The sequence below is a fragment of the Geospiza fortis genome, unplaced genomic scaffold (genome assembly GCF_000277835.1).
Source record: "Geospiza fortis unplaced genomic scaffold, GeoFor_1.0 scaffold276, whole genome shotgun sequence".
Lineage (NCBI taxonomy): Eukaryota > Metazoa > Chordata > Aves > Passeriformes > Thraupidae > Geospiza > Geospiza fortis.
In genome coordinates this window covers 470,007-486,481 of record NW_005054527.1, presented here as the reverse complement: position 1 = coordinate 486,481, position 16,475 = coordinate 470,007, and the positions used below count along the sequence as shown (strand labels likewise).

The following is a 16,475-nucleotide window of genomic DNA, read 5'->3' as shown; positions in this document are numbered from 1 at the left end:
CTGTTTGCTTACATCTTCCTCGGTAAAGCTGAGGCTGACAAAACCTAACCTCTTAAAGGGCTCCAACTCCATCTGTTTCATCTGCTACTGCAGAGTAATTGTAAGTACAGCCTCATTCTCACAGTAATTAATTACCTTAATAGGTTAAACTGACATTTGAGACCTCGGTGTTTGAGGCTGAAGAGACTTCTGAGCAAAGGAACAAACAGACCCAGTCAAGTATGAACAACCTGGTTCGGCTGCTGTGGGGAGAGGAGACTTTGGACCCTCAGCAGGATGTGCCTCACATTGTCATGTTCCTCACACTGAAACTGGACTCTGAGACATGCAAGGATGAGGTATGTGCCTGAGCTCACTGACCACAGCAGCTCCTAGGACGTTTGATGTAAAAGGATAAATAAAAAAATCCTCCTCATGGTTTGGAGTTGGGAATCATCCATAAAATAGCCATTTTGCTAGAAATAAGGTGTGAAATTCCAGCATCACTGCTGACAAACTCCTGACTGGCCTTGGTCTCAGGTGAGGAGCAGCCAAGTGGTGACTCCACAGCCAAGGTGCATTCCCCAGTGCCTGGCTGTCTCTGGGATGCTGGCCTGGAGGTTTTCAACACCAGGATCTGCCTGGTGGTCAAAAAAATATCCCCCTGCAGGAGCTATTGGCAGTCCACATCCAAAATCTGTCTGGCCTCTCCTGTTTTGAAATGCTAATGTGCCTTTTCTTAGAGGGCTCTGGCATGTCTGCTGGTAGCAGTCAGCTGCTGATTCTTGCTTGGGCAGCTCTTAGAGCCACTGAAGTACTTTTTATTTATCCTGTAAAGCTTCCTTTCACTCTTTGCTTATTGTGTTCCTCGGGAAAATGTTGCCAGTGTGCATGTAAGTTTGTGTAGTTGTTCAGGGTGTAGTCATAGCTACAGATATTCCTCTCCAGGCAGGGACACAGAGCTGAGCTTGGCCTCTTGCCCGGTCTGGAAATGACAAGTGGACAAAGTGGACTTAGGAACAGACATTTTGGGAAAAACTCTTCTGCTTTTGTGTGAATTCTCAATTTTAGCATTGTGTCTCTGTGATCTTGTATTATATGTGCTGAGGAGACATCAAACAAAGCACAGGTTTTTCCAGTGCCCAGGAACTAAGATGGCAGGACAGTGATGGAGTGGGGAGCAGAAAGAAAACATTTTGCTTTCTCTCCCTTGGAATTTATCCTTAGATTGAGACACCTTTACTTTTTTTCAATAGTATTTTTAACTGGTACAAATCTACATTCTCTTGGTGGTGGGTAATAGAGGAAAAGTGTTACAGTTACACAAAATAGGGTTTAATTTTATTTTCTAGAGACAGGGCTGGGAAGGAGAACCCTAGAAAATTACATGATACCATAATATGTACTAGTCCAAGACCAGTATTTTCTTGACCACATAAGCTTTATGAAATATTAAAAAAAAAAAACCAATTTCAGGGCCTCTGGCTCGTCTCTTACACATGTAAATGCCTGATTGCAATTCTGCACTTCACAGTAAACTGAGTGCTGGTTTCTTGCCCCATTGTTCCTTTACATTCTCCCAAGGAGTGGATTAATCCTGAACACTGAGCAGAGGTAAAAGAGGGATTGTACTGCCCTTGTTGTCCCTTCACAACATGGAATAATTGTTTTCTGAGAAGTCTTGGCAATTATGCAGCCCCAAATATGCTGAGAGATACTTTGCTGATATAATGAAGCTCTTTATAACATTTCCTTGCAAAAGAATGCCACCTTCTTTAAGGCATTTGTCTTTAAATTTCATTTTCTGTACTTCAGGCAGCTTGTATGCTGTAGATGTACTTTCCTAGATTTAGTTTAAATAGTACTTTAAAAGCCATCCTGCCCAATAGAAATACAATGATCCTTTAAGCAGCTGCTTTGCCCATATCCAGGGGAGGCACAGTATGCAGATCACATCTGTGTAAACTGTGGCAACTGCAACTTGTAAATAAGTATTCCACTCAGGAGCTTTTGGCACCTAAAATAGAATTAATGAGCTTTAAGACTTGTAAGCTCTGTCTGCTCAGCTATACAGGGAAGTGGTATTGGGAATCATTTGGGATGTGTCCCTACGGTAACAGTTTCTCAGTGAGTAAGGTCAATTCTGCCTTTTTTATATTTTAGTTTAAGGTAGGTATTGCAATTATACATTATTTGTAGCAGTGTGCAGCACTCACATCTTTGTCTATGACCTGATTTTAGCAATAGCATGTCTTAAAAGGAAAAATGTTCATTTTCCTTCTGCTGTTACTGGAAGATCCTGTCCAGGTTTGGGGGTTGGGTTGAGGGAAGATTTACACTTTAAATGAGCTGTTTGTGTTTATTAATTCCATTGTCATTGGCCTGTGACCTTTGGGCTTGCTTTGGAGACAGCTGATCTGGTGGCATGTGCTGGCCCTTGCTAAATCACTGTATCCATACATGATAACACTTCTGCCTGTTTGTTACAGTTGGCTTTTCTTTCTCTGGGAATGTGTTCATGTCACTCTCAAACAAATTTTGTGTAAAGGCCCCAGTTCATAGTGATGGGGGGGAGAAAAAGTCTCTTTCTAGCCCTTTGCAGTGCTGCAATTAGAAAACAGCAGGGTCTCTCCACTTGAGGGATTGATTGCAGAAAAAAAAAGATCCTTGTCACTAATGAGTATTTATAAATAGAGTTAATTAAATTGGATATAAATGAAGAGTTTGTCAGGTCCTTCTGTAATGAAATTTTGCATTCTTTTAGTGTTGACGAAGGAAAATTTTCTAATGAGTGTTGGCGCTGGCTAAATGTGATTAGTGACATAAACAGGGAAATTAATCATGCCTGCATTTCATTTGTTTGTGGAGAAAGATAATTTACTATAATCTTTGCAGTGGAGAAGATGCAAAAAAAAAAAAAAGAAATGGCCCATCATGATTTGGCAGAAGGCAATAAATGAGGGGCAAGATGCATTGCTTATTACTGTATTTTTCTGTATTTTTATAGTTGTTGAAATAATACAAAGTTCTTTAAAGTGCCTGAATGAAAGAATGATTTTTTTAAGGGTTAGAAAAAGAAAAATATCTCACAAATATTTATCTCTATAGAGCTTTAATTTCAAATGACTTGTGTATGTTCAGATGTTTAATGAGAAATCTTAATGGTGTATTTTAAAATTTGAGCATATTCCTCAGTTATGTTTTATGCTATCCACATAAAGCAGCCAGGTAGGGTTATACAGAGAGACATGAGTTTTCATATTCTATGTTAGTTTTCAAGAGTTGTATGTCTGATGATGGTTTAAGTCAGACTTTAAACATTGAAAGAACTGTACCAATACTTGCATCAGAGAATGACAGAATTGTTTGGTTGGAAGGGATGTTAAAGATCATCCAGTTCCAGCCCTACAGCCATGGGCAGGGACACCTTCCATTGGACCAGACTCTTCCAAGCCCATCCAGCCTGGCATTGTCACTTCCAGGGATGAGGCATCCACAGCTTCTCTGGGCAACCTCTCAATAAAGAATGTGAGGACCTCAGCACCCTCACAATAAAGAATTTCTTCCCCTCTCTTAGCATCAGATGTATTAACGGTGTACTTAAAGCTGTAAGATGCAGTGGCCACACTGTTTTTCATTTTACATCTCTCCATGTAATAATTAATCTAAATAAGTCATGCTTTTCTATAAAATACAGAATTTCATACTGTAGAAAAACTGTCAGAAGCATTCATACGCCTTTTAGAACTTTCCAGTATGCCCATGCTGCACAATGCTGGTTCCAATGTCTTAAAAAAGGGTATGATAAAAGATTTCATGTTTAAAAAAAAAACAATTGTTACCACAAAAAAAAATCATTATCTTGTTTTCTGTTGGGATTTTTGGAGGGGTTTTGGTTTTGGTTTACTTAACTAACAGCTAACTTTCTTCACAGCAAGAAATTATTTATCAGTACCCCATATCAGAAGCATCCCAAAAACTGAAAAGTGTGAGAGGGATATTTCTCACACTGTCTGACATACTGGAAAGTGTTACTGGTACCGAGATTATCAGGTAAAAGTGTTTGAAATGTAATTACTGTTTGTATTATTTTATACATACATGTACAGCAAACAGGGGTCATGCATCAAGTTCTAGACAAACCAGAGCAACTCAACCTGTTTAGGCAGTAACTCTAACTACAACAGCATGCCTGAAGTTGGAGTGCTCAGCCTGGATGTAAATTGATTTGGGGGAGTTTTGTTGTAGTGGGTAGCAGTGACTTGGATTTTTAGTTCAGTGAAATGATTTTCAACTCCTTTATAACTTCATAGTGTTAACAGAAACACTTCTGGTTTCATTTTTCTAGTTCCTCCCTGTTCTTATGTGAAAAACTTGTTCAAGTTGTTTACTGGAAAGAATCTGACAAGTTGCTCGTAATTGGCCTTCCTGAAGAAAAGTGAGTTTCAAAGGAAAGGTTTTGTTTTCCTTTAAATTTTATGTCCTCAAATTTCTTTTGTGTATTCTTCTAACAAAAAAAAAAGACAAGAAAGGGCTTAAAATGTTCTCTTTTTACTGTAACTAGTTTTTATGTCTGTAATTTCACTATTTTGATTTACTTTATTCACATCTTTCATATATCCATTGTTGTAATTTCTTTTTATTTCCTCTGAAGAGAATAAGATCCCAGAAATATCTGTAAGTTAGAAAAGAGTAATATCCTAGGATTTGGTAAACGCAAGTTCTTTGCAGAGGCTGCTGAATGACAATAGTAATATTACATATTTACACGTTCTAGGAGGACTAGTTATTCATCATTAAGATGTTTTAATTTTTATTTGTCAGTGTGCCACTTTATCAGCTGAGGAACATGATTCAAAATGTTGTCAGGACCTTGACATTCATGTACAGTTCTTTGGACAGGTGAGTTCTTTCAGAAATATTTTCAGTCACTCATTTTTCTTTGGTGCTCATTGAAAAAGACAAATGTTAGGATTAATTTTAATGTTTCCAGGGAATATCTTGGCATATTCCTTTACACTTGTATAAAAACAAGAATTCTGTTGGTCTTGCCTTTTGGTTTTAGTCTTAACATTAGTAAGACACTGTTTCAGCAGGCTTTGTCACTTCAGAAGGTTTTGTCCTTGATCAGGTTAAATCAATCCCATAATCCAAGTCACTGTGGATGTCAGCAGCACTCTGCAAATGTTACCCCTGTGTCTGTGAAACATACATGTGTATCAGTGTCACATTTTTAACAGAGCAAACACTTCTCCAGAGTGAGTATCTGGAGTGCCAAATTCCATTTGGCAGAGTGAGTGTCTTTCTCTGCATTTGGAAATCGCCCAGGAGACTTTCAGTCTGACAGTTGCATAAATAAAATTGCCCAGGTGGATTACTCATGTTCTTGCATTTAATTCAGGGTTAATGTGCGTATGCCATAGTGAAGGAAAAAGAGCAAATCTCAGTTTCCAAAAGGATGAGGCTGATGTTTCACTCACCTTTAGCTGTTCTGTGGTGGTGCTCACAGGGGTCCCAGGACGAGGGAAGAGATGAGAATCTTGACTCCATGTTTCAGAAGGCTGATTTATTATTTTATGATATATATTATATTAAAAGAAAATTATATATTAAAACTATACAAAAAGAATAAAAGAAAGGATTTCATCAGAAGGCTAACAAAGAAAAGAATGGAATGATAATAAAATCTTGTGACTGACCAGAGAGTTGAAGACAGCTGGTCTGTGATTGGCCATTAATTAAAAACAACCACATGGAACCAATCACAGATCCACCTGTTGCATCCCACAGCAGCAGATAACCAATGTTTACATTTTGTTTCTGAGGTCTCTCAGCTTCTCAGAAGAAAAATCCTAGCAAAAGGATTTTTCATAAAACATGTCTGTGACACTGCTCTATGGTAACACCATACTGGTTTAATCTGTTCTTTGTAGGTACTGCCTGGATATCAGCCTAGTGTTTTTTTTTCATGTTAAAACACATTTTTTTTCATGTTTAAAAAAAATCCAAATGTAGCATGATGCTGTACAGAGGCTTGTGTATCACTGAGGGTTATATAAACAAGCTGCACGTTTCTCAGTGTTATTCTAACTTGAAGTTCATGTTTGTCCAGTGCTTTTTGCCAGGTGGAAAATGTTTCTCGCCTGGATCATTTTTTCAACCTGTTCTTCCAGCGTGCCCTCCATCCTGCAAGGCTCCAGGCTGGCAGCAGCCCCATTGCCCAGCTCCAGGATCCCTGCAGTGCCCTGCTCCAGGGCAGCCTCCCTGCGCTGCGCTGGCTGACGCTGCCCCAGCAAGTCAAGGTCGTGTCCTTTTCACATCTCTCCAGGTTTTCCTGGCCATGACAGGCCAAAAAGTCAGTGCTCTTCCTCTCTGATTTACCTAAGTGCTCTGCCCATCCTAGATGGTGCATTTTCCTAAAATATTCAAGATTCCCACAGGATTGCTGCTGTGAGTCTAGTTCGGTGACTTTAGAGTTACCTAGGAAGAGTAGAGAAAGCAGCCCCTGGTATGTAGCTGTATGTTTAATTTTAACCATTGAAGTATTTTGGCAGGCAGGAAATATTATTCTAGAACCCCATTTATGTCACTATAGGACACTAAAGAACGTGATGTGGATACTGCTGTTTTCAAGGTAAAAGGGACTTTTTAATTTCTGACTCCAACATTTATAGATTTCTAAAAGTGCCAGTGGATTGGAGGGTGAAAGTGCCACCTCTCCAATGACACTGGACAAACCAACAGTCTATCAAATTTCTCTTCCTCCATAAAAGAATGCAAAACAATAAGTTATTTACATGAAGTGTGTGAGAAAGTTCGTTACGAGAATATAAACATCAGAAGGCTTAGAAAATCTTAAAAAATCAAGGTGACACATGTACTTCTCATAATTTAGGAGAGTGATAAATGGCTGTTGCAGAGTTAAAATAAATACCCACGTGTCATTTGTTGACAGGTACAGTTTTTCTGCACCATTTCACTGTGCATTTCACGTTTACCTCCCTGTTAGAAACTGAGTTGTGCTTTAAGCTGTAGTAAGACAAAAGGTAGATCACAGTAAATAACTTTATTTTTAATTTAATTATAACTTAATAATTATATAAATTATGATTCATTTTAATAATTAAACAATCAAATAATTTTATGATTTGATAATTATATACATTATAATAATAATTTAATTAGAACATTAATAACATTTTACCTGCCAGTTGTAAGCCTCACTTTCATTTGGTTAGTATCTGTGACTCCAGTTTAAAATATGCTAGTCTGTGCCATTGTTTCCAAACAGGTTTTTCTTTGCTAGTGTGGCTTTCTCCCTTTTCTCCTTTAAAGGAGAATTGTCTTCTCCTTTATCTTTAGTCACAGACTGATCATTATTTAGTTCTTTCCACCCTGCACTGCTTTTATACAATTTGTTGATCAGGGGTCTTTCCATGCTTTTTTCTTATTCCTCAAGTTTCTGTAGAGAGGCTCTGTTGTGCCTTGGTCTCCAGTTCAGCTTGCAGGCTGCTTTTTTCTTATGAAATAATAAGTTTTAAAAGGACTTAGGAAACAGCATCATTGATACTTACAATACAGGCATCACTTTCCAGAGTTCTTTGAGATCATTCCCATTTGCCAGAAAAGTTTTGCTGTTGCAGAAGATGACATTTCCAGTCAGAGTTTTGGTGAAGAGTTATTCTATTCTATAAGGAATAGAAAACTAAAAATGTCAGTTCTTCAGGCAGAAAGCCATTTAAATTTTGACTGGGGAAAAGCTGAGAGGATGATTAGGTGTTGAGTGCCAACAGGCTTGCTGACATTTCTCTGTTTGAAAACTGGCTGTATTTCAATTGGAGGCAGCCTGTTAACACAGCTTAAGAAGTTTGCAAGCATGTGATTTAGGTTCTTTTCATTAAGTAACACATTTATGTAATGAGTTTCAGTGCCTTGGACCAAGAAAAGTACTCATAGTTAAACTTGATTTAACCAACGGCTCCTGCAGTTACAGAAATAAAGAAGCTTAAGGTAGTTCCAATAGAACAAAAATAATGTGTGAGAGAGTTTTAGCGACTTCATAGAGACAAAAAAGTTAAATCCATTGGATAAAAGATTTTTCTGAAAACTCAGTTGGATGCAGTAGTGTGCCAGGTTTGTCTCTAGCCCTCATGTTTTAAAGCACACTGAGAGAAAGAGTGACATCCCCTTTGTACCAACACTGGGCTCAGCAGGCACACAAGCAGAGAAATGGTACAGTTCAAAGAGCAGGGAAATAGCCAGCAATTAGAAAGGATTTGTCTTAATTCTGGCATCCCCAGCTGTTCTTGATATTTGTTGTTACAAATAAAAAAATAGGTGCAAATTTTTATCCAATCACTTTAAATCCCAGTCTGAGACGACAAGACAGTGTGAGATGTGCTATTACTGGAAGTTAATGTGTTGGAAATCTCTATTTAAAAGGGTTTTTTCACTATTTCAGATGGAAATTGACACAGCACTGAGTGATCTGGAAGCAGCTGACTTTGCAGAGCTGGTAAACATTTTGGTTTTGTTTGCTTTGCTCAATATCTCCTTGCCTTGGTGTCACATTCAGTGGTTAAACAAAGACTATTTCAAATTCCATCAACTTCTTTTAATGAAATGGGAGTCAAAGCAATTTATCCTGTATTTGTCTCCATGCTTAATATTATAACATACTATAATCCTATAGGATTATTCACTGAAAATCTGTGATTTTATATAATTTAAATCCATGGGATGTCTACAAAAATCACAGAGGTGATTGTTGTTACATTTCTCCTTTGTGTAAATAACAGTCTCCTTCCCAAGCAATTGTGAACCAACTTGGAAACATCTATGGATCAGAATTTAATTTTCCAGTTTACAGAAGGCAATTATAAATTCTGCTTAGTTTTAATACTGTTACAGAGGGTAATAATAATATAATTTACTTAAGTAACTCTTAGCTGTGCAAGGTGCAAACACATTGACATTTCAGCCAGCTTTACTTTGTAATGAAATAGCTGTCTTGAGCTCCAAATTATTCTAAAATTACTCTAAAATTCTATTCAAAAGAATCCCTGCACTGAACAAGCTGGATGATCATTTATAGAAATCAGTGTTTACAAGTCACAGTTTATTGCACAGATAAATTGCACAGAAATGGATTATACCTACTGAACTTAAAATCCAGAACATCTGTCTAAAAACAGGGCTGCTAATGGGAGAGCACTGGGTATTAAAAGATGAATGAATGGGAATATTCTGAGTAAAATGTCAAAGACTGGAAAAAAATGCTTTGACTTGTAAGTTTTACTCTAGGAGGGCCCCTGGTGTCAGTAGTTATGCTAAAGCTACTTCGCTGTTAACTGTGAGAATGAACATATCCTAACAAAAATAGTTTATGAACATATAGCAGTTAAATAGAAACTAGTTATTTTGAGCTGAAATTTTTTTAGAGAAAATTTTAATGACATGAAATTCAATAATGGAGGCTAAAAATTGGGTATTTCCCTGAAATGCTCAGTATTAACTGCTGTACTGGTAATAAGAGGTGGTCAAATATGAAAGTATTGAAGTATTGATTACAGTTGGTCAGATTTAATTCACTTGCATTTAGTAAGTAAAATAAAAATGCAGAATTAAAAATTTTACAATGCTTTTTCCTCCCCCAACAGTCTGAAGATTATTATGACATGAGAAGATTATATGTGATCCTGGGCTCTTGTCTCTTTTACAAGGTAATATTAATGATTAAGACCTAAAGATTAGGAAAAGGTATCTAGAAATCTGATTTAGTGTTTCAGAATCTCACAAATCTGAAGTGAATATATAACTGGTTTAAGCATGTATTTCTAGTGATAGACATAAAGCTCAAACACCATAAGAGAAAAAATCAGTGTCAGGAGATGCTATGTACTGTGTGAACAGCAAGAACAAAAACACTTCTTTAAAACTGGAATTTCTTGGTGTAGTCCAAGGATTGGAAAGAGAGAGTAATAAGAAAGTAGTATGAGTCAGTTCAACTGAGATTGTAGGATATTTTAATGGGAATTCTTGTTCGCTCCTATGTTTTAATAACAGGTGCTCTATCTCGAATCTGTCTTTAAATCTTTTAAATCTGTCTGACTTGAGAAATTGTATTGACAGCTTTTTTCACTTTGGCCTCATTCGTAGCTTTATTTCTCTTTGGTAAATGGAGGCAGTGTAATCAACAGTACAAAGAGGAAGGCAGCAGCCTTTGCTTTAAGAAAACTTGCATTTAAAGAATTTTATCAGGCAATTGTTTTTTGTGCTGGGGGTGTCATGAGAGAAGTGGAACTGCACAGTATCTGCCATAACAGCACTTCAGCTGTAAAGCCCTTAGAGCTGGAACCACTGTACTATGGATTTTCTTTGGAAATTTTATTAATTCCAATTTTTTTAAATTTATAAAATTTAACAATTTTATTAGTGAGTGAAAGCTCACTATTTTTGGAGAGAGAATTAAATGAGAATTCGAGCGCCTTAACACTGTAGCTGTTTTGCAAGCTGGGAAAGCCCAGCTCACCTTTGATGACTCACATATATGCTGATGGTTGATTTGCTTATATTTAGTGTTTTGATTATTTAGAAGTGGCCCAAAAGCTTAATGTTGTACAACTGTACACTAAAAAGACAGTTTGTGGCCAGAAACCTTAAGAGCTCAGTGCATGTGGAGCAGGGATATCTCTGTGTTAAAAGTACTCTGAAGTGCTGCGTGGTGGTGTTGTATCCTCACTGAACACACTTCCTTTTCTGTGTTTAATGAAGGGTTACTTGATTGGCAATCACTTGCCAAAGGAAGACCTTGTTGATGTGGGTTTCTACTGCCAGCACTACTGTCTGTTATCCCTGGCAGCAGAGCAGAGGATTGGGCAGTTGGTGATTTGGCGGGAAGTGTTCCCGCAGCATCACCTCCAGCCGGATGAGGAGTCACATTTCACAGGATACAGGGAACCTGAAGCAAGATACTTCTTACTGATAGTTGGCTTGGTGAGTTGATGCTGCAGCATGCCCATTCTCTGAGCCTCTCCTTTGCTCTTGTGAGCTGTCTGTTCACTAGATCAACACTTCCCATGCATTTCGTTGGGTATCGCCACATTTCTCTTCACAGAGAAACGCAATCCCAAGAATATTTCTGGGTTTCACATTCTCTGAACCTCGGAGAAAGGAAAAACCAATTCTTATCTCATTTGCTGTTCCTATGTTTGTTCACAAGTGGAGTGCATTGTGGAAGATGGGTTACCTGAAGAGAATTGATAATTGGATTGTGGTGTGAGTGTTTTGATTCACAGACCAATTAAATCCAGGTTTGTGTGTTTCAGGACTGTCAGCTGACAGTCACAGGATGTTGGGCAGTTGGAGTCGAGTGTTTGGCAGGTTCAGTTGAGATGTAATGTAATATAGAATAATATAGTATAATAAGGTAATTAATTAGCCTTCTGATAAGATGGAGTCCTCCTCATCATTTCTCCCTGCCACAGGAGTCATTTTGTTCTGATAGTTGGGTAATTTTTTCAAAATACTCAAATTGTAGCTGTTTCATGGGATAGAATTTCCCAGGGAGCAGCATTATTTATACATCTACAAACCTTGCAAAATTTAATATAAATTCTCATTATTTTTATGCCTTTTCACTTCACTTGAAAATGTTTCTACCTTCACAATCTCGTCTTTTCAGACAGCTCACATCAGAAATGTCTGGGTTTGGTTTTCTAATGTGGACTTTGTTTCAAGAAAACAGCTATTGTATTTGCATTGCCCGCGGACCAAGGAAGGAATGATGAATCTGACTCCATATTCTCAAAGGCTAATTTATTATTTTATGTTACTATACTATATTAAAGAATACAATACTAAACTAAACTAAAGAATACAGAAAAGATACATACTGAATGCTAAAAAGATAATAATGAAAACTTGTGACTCTTTCCAGAGCTTGGCGCTGACTGGCCAATGAGTCAAAGTAACTCACGCCAGAAAGCAATGAAACAGTCACCTGTGGGTAAACAATCTCCAAACACATTCCACCTGAGCAAAACACAGGAGAAGCAAATGAGATAATTATTGTTTTCCTTTTTCTCTAAGGCTTCTCAGCTGCTCAGGAGAAAAATCCTGGGCGAAGGGATTTTTCAGAAAATGTGAACGCCACAAACAGGTGATGAGTTTGTAAGCAGTATTTTCTGTTTGTATTTACAGAGACACTTTGTCCTGTGTGTCCTGCTGGAGGCAGGGGGCTGTGCATCCAGAGCTATTGGGAACCCAGGACCAGACTGTATCTATGTAGACCAGGTCAAAGCAACCATTCTCCAGCTGGAAGGAATAGATGCCAGCATCGAGGAAAGGCTGGATTCTCCCTCCATGCCACCTTTAGCCTGTGCTGACTGGTTCCTTCCTGCAGCACGGGAAAGACTGGAGAGCTTGAGCGCCTCACCAATGCTGAGCAAGCTCCAGAGCTCCTGCAAGGCTGGGAGCACTGCAGGGAGCAGGAGGAGCCTCTTTGGGGACGCTCTGCACACCCCACGGAAGCAGAGCCCCCCGAGGAGCAGCGGGGCGGCCGAGCAGGGCAGCGAGGGGCCCGCAGAGGAGGAGAGCACCAATGCACAGCCTCTGCTGGAGCAGGTCAGAATTGAACAGCTTCTGGGGGCTTGGGGAGAGGGCAGGCCCTCCAGACTCAAGGTGACTATTACAAAAGGCACATTATGAAAGAGTAAGTCCCTTGAATTCCCTATAAAGTAATTCTGTTGCCTTGGGAAGCCCCGAGTCAGCCTCAGAGCCATCACACTTTTTTATTTTATCATTGCTTGTAAATATTCGGGGATTTCACATGACTGAAGTGGGCACAGCTGTTTTGAAAAAAAGCAGATGTAATTGGAGACTATCCCCAAAATAACCTATCATAACTAATTGCTGTACAATTGTATGACCCCAAAATAACCTATCACAACTAATTGCTGTACAATTGTATGACTGCTTGTAAGTTCAGTCTAAAATGGGCTATAAAATACATTTATATAAATTGATATAACTGGGCCTTATTCAAAACACAACACTGTCCTTTCTGTTGGTTTGGCTGGATTCTGTTCTTTCTTTAGCTGTGTTCTCTGTTAGTTCATCTGTCTGCTTGTTCTTCAGGCCACTAGGAAAAAACACAGCCTGCCAAACCCATTTCATTCAGGAAACCTGAAAAAGAACTCTTCAGACAAAGATACAGAACTTCCTAATACTATGAAGTAAGAAACTATTTTTTATTGAGTATTTCATTTTTTAGGCCATGCTTAGATTGTTTTTTAAATATACATAGATCACAAAAGTCCCCTTGTGATTTTATCCCAACGAAAGCTTTGCCATGCAAAGATTATCAGAATTGAATCTGTTAAACTGAGAGCTTAATTAAACATAAAATTTGAAATAATACAATAGAAGACAGCTGTTTCTGAATAATATGTCAGTATTGTGCACACCTGTTCCACATCTGTGTGACCTTGGAATTTCAAGCAGGAGTTTCTGGACCACACATGTAGTTACCTTGTGCCTCCATGTTATCTCTAGGTAGGTGTACAACGAACAAAGCTTTTATTTCACTTTCCTTTTTTGGAGACAATTTTTGAGAACACAAATTTATGTGGCAATGCCTAACTAGCAGCACAGTTTTTTAATTTGTTGGTTTTTTAAATTGAGTATTACAGTCAAAATCAGCAGGATTTCCTTGGTGTGAAGATAGAAACCTTTGAATGCCTGTATCCATTCTGTACCCTACTGTAATTAGAAAACCAATTCTGCCTTAAGAAACAAAAGCTGCAAATTATTTTAATTATTTTAATTAAATGACTTCTCCAATATTTTTAAGGTTGACATCTGGTCCTGAGAACACCCTCTTCCACTATCTGTTTTTGGAGACAATGCAAGGAATCTTTATTACTCCAACTCACAAAGAAGTAGCCCAGCTCGGTGGCTCCATCCACCCTCAGTTAATTGAGAATTTCTACCAGTGCTGCCTTTCAATCCGTTCCATTTTCCAGCAGTCCATGAAGAAAGAGGTATGGAAATTTGGACTTCTCTTTGTCCAATCACATTCTCAATTCAGTATTTCAAAGTTCTTTTCACTTCATTATTTCAGTGGTGCACGAGCAGCTGTTTTTGCATGTCTGCAGACTCTAAACCAAAGTGGAACAGTGTCAGTTGTATTTTTTAGGTCCTAAAGTAACAATTCAAGTGAGTTAAGTGAGAAAAGGGGAAATAACAGTACAGATTGAATGAAGGCAAGTTTGCAAACAGCAGTATAGTTTTTCTTAATGTTTCTTTGTTGTTACTGAAGAAGTAATTTCTGAGTCCCGACACAGCTTGGCACTGATTGGCCAATGAGCCAAAATAACTCACACCAGAAACCAATGGAACAATCACCTGTGGGTAAACAATCTCCAAACACATCCCACATGAGCAAAACACAGGAGAAGCAAATGAGATAAGAATTGGTTTCCTTTTTCTCTGAGGCTCTCTCTTTTCCATTTCTGGCTAGACCCATATGCCTTGTAAATCTAGGAATTTTTAAGTGTTAAAGATAGTGTTAATTTGGTGGATTGGTCACATGACACTGGGGTTTGGCTGAGTAGGATTTTGGCAATGAGCCATGTATTTTGGGCATTTCTGTTGGGAGATGCAGAAACCCAAAAGCAAGCAGAGAGAATGAATATTTCTTAGCATCAAATTGCCTTTGGCTGTAGCCATTAAATAGACATTTTATAGTTCAAGCCATAAATACTGGGAATTAGAAATAACTGATGGACATGTCTCTTTCAGCAAAATTTGCTGTAGGTTTTTTGCAGATTGGCTCCAGCAATTAATGCTGAAATTGGCAGGCTGTATTATGGCACAAGGAGAATGTTAAAGAAGAAATAGAAATTTGCCTTGTTCATTGTACATGATAAAAAATCAAATACAGAAATGTACTATTGTACTGTGTATTCTTTGTCATCTGCCAAATATTGTTACAGTTTGGGATCTAGAGAGCTGCACCAGTAATGCAAAGTTACTGTAAACTGATCAATAATTAATTTTTCCTCTATTTTTGAGAACTGAAAATTCACAATTGTACTTTTAAAATGTGTACAGGAGTCTTGAATAAATCTTAAATTGAGAAAAAATAAGCTCAGTGGTCTTAAACCCTAAAATATGATGTTTTGACCATGTTTTCTAGATCTTCAGTCCCTACATCTTCAATATTGCAGGCAGATTGAGCAATGTGGGTTCTCCATCTGCATATGGCAGACAGAAGTTCTTTGAGTTGTTTTTAAAAAAACCTTTTCTTTCACCTTTGAAGCAAATGTTTCACTGGCAGATCCAGAGATGAACTGGAACTTTTGCAAGGTTTATTCAAAGGCTTTTATCAAAATACAGCTCTAACAGCTTGAGAAAACACAAAAATGTCTTTATTTTCTATGCTTTTATGCCCTCATACTGAGTAAGAGTCAGAAAATGCTCTGAGCAAAGTGCTTCATCTGCTTATTTACAAAAAGAAATTCCTGCCTGGCCAAGTTTATTTAGTAGACTTTTACTATCACGGTTCTTAATTAGAGAGGCACACAGAGAAATAAAGACGAGAGCTTTAGCTGTTGTGACACACTTTTTCAAGTGCTGTAGTAACTCAGATGTCTTATTAGAAAAACAGTGTTTAGCTAGAAGGAAAAAAAGTCAAAAAAGGGAGCATGTGTCTAATTCCAACTTGCGTAACAATGGAAAAGCCTTTTGATGCCAAGTAACAAAACTGTGGAGAAAAGAATCATGTAAGCAAGTCAGTTATATCTTCTAAGCCTGGCTTTTTGACAGCAGAATCATCCATCAGAGAGTCCTGAACAAATCGCATGCTTGTATTTGCCTGTATTTATGTCAAAATGTCTCATTCTCTACTAACATTTCACCAGCTGTTTTACAGAAAAAGAAGAAGGCAGGCAGTGGGATTTCAGATTTCAGTAAGGCAGCTGAGGACCCAGGTCTGGTAAGAGAACATGGACTTCTGTTTGAGTGCTCTCCTGAAAACTGGACTGACCAGAAGAAACCACCACCAACAATGAACTACTGGGTTGTGGGGTAGGTTTAAAGACAAATTTCACCTCCAGTTTTTCATTTGGACTATGCCACTGTGTTCTTTAAAAATAAATGTAACTGTAGCGCATCACAGAAATACTTGAGCTGACTGAGGTAGCTTTAATTTAAGGACACTGGGAAGTTGCATTGATGTGAATTTCCACCTTTTATTAGCTGCTGAGTCAATGACATAAACAAATAAGGTGACAGTTATAATTACTGTTATATTATAAAAGAGGCTCTTTCATTGGGAAGAAAAATGTTTAAGGAGAAAGAAGAAAAATAATTGTTTCCTAGCATGAATGTACATAACTGCTGTTTGTGTGGAAAAAATTAAAAGATTGAAAAAATGTTTATACTACTGTTGATACCTTTTAAAAAATAATTATAATAAGAGCTTATCTATTTTA

General features: G+C 37.9%; 1 protein-coding gene across 1 annotated transcript in view; it reads left to right on the top strand.

Moving 5' to 3' along the window:
- The window catches only part of INTU (inturned planar cell polarity protein), a 40,513-nt gene that overhangs the window by 22,753 nt on the left and 1,285 nt on the right, over window positions 1-16,475 (top strand). Inside the window, exons 5-16 of the mRNA XM_005429151.3 lie at window positions 144-338; window positions 3,914-4,032; window positions 4,328-4,417; window positions 4,804-4,881; window positions 6,092-6,281; window positions 8,441-8,494; window positions 9,639-9,701; window positions 10,753-10,974; window positions 12,181-12,603; window positions 13,117-13,214; window positions 13,832-14,021; window positions 15,914-16,068. Of these exons, the coding sequence (XP_005429208.2) occupies window positions 144-338; window positions 3,914-4,032; window positions 4,328-4,417; window positions 4,804-4,881; window positions 6,092-6,281; window positions 8,441-8,494; window positions 9,639-9,701; window positions 10,753-10,974; window positions 12,181-12,603; window positions 13,117-13,214; window positions 13,832-14,021; window positions 15,914-16,068 (1,877 nt within the window). The remainder of the gene's footprint in view (window positions 1-143; window positions 339-3,913; window positions 4,033-4,327; window positions 4,418-4,803; window positions 4,882-6,091; window positions 6,282-8,440; window positions 8,495-9,638; window positions 9,702-10,752; window positions 10,975-12,180; window positions 12,604-13,116; window positions 13,215-13,831; window positions 14,022-15,913; window positions 16,069-16,475) is intronic.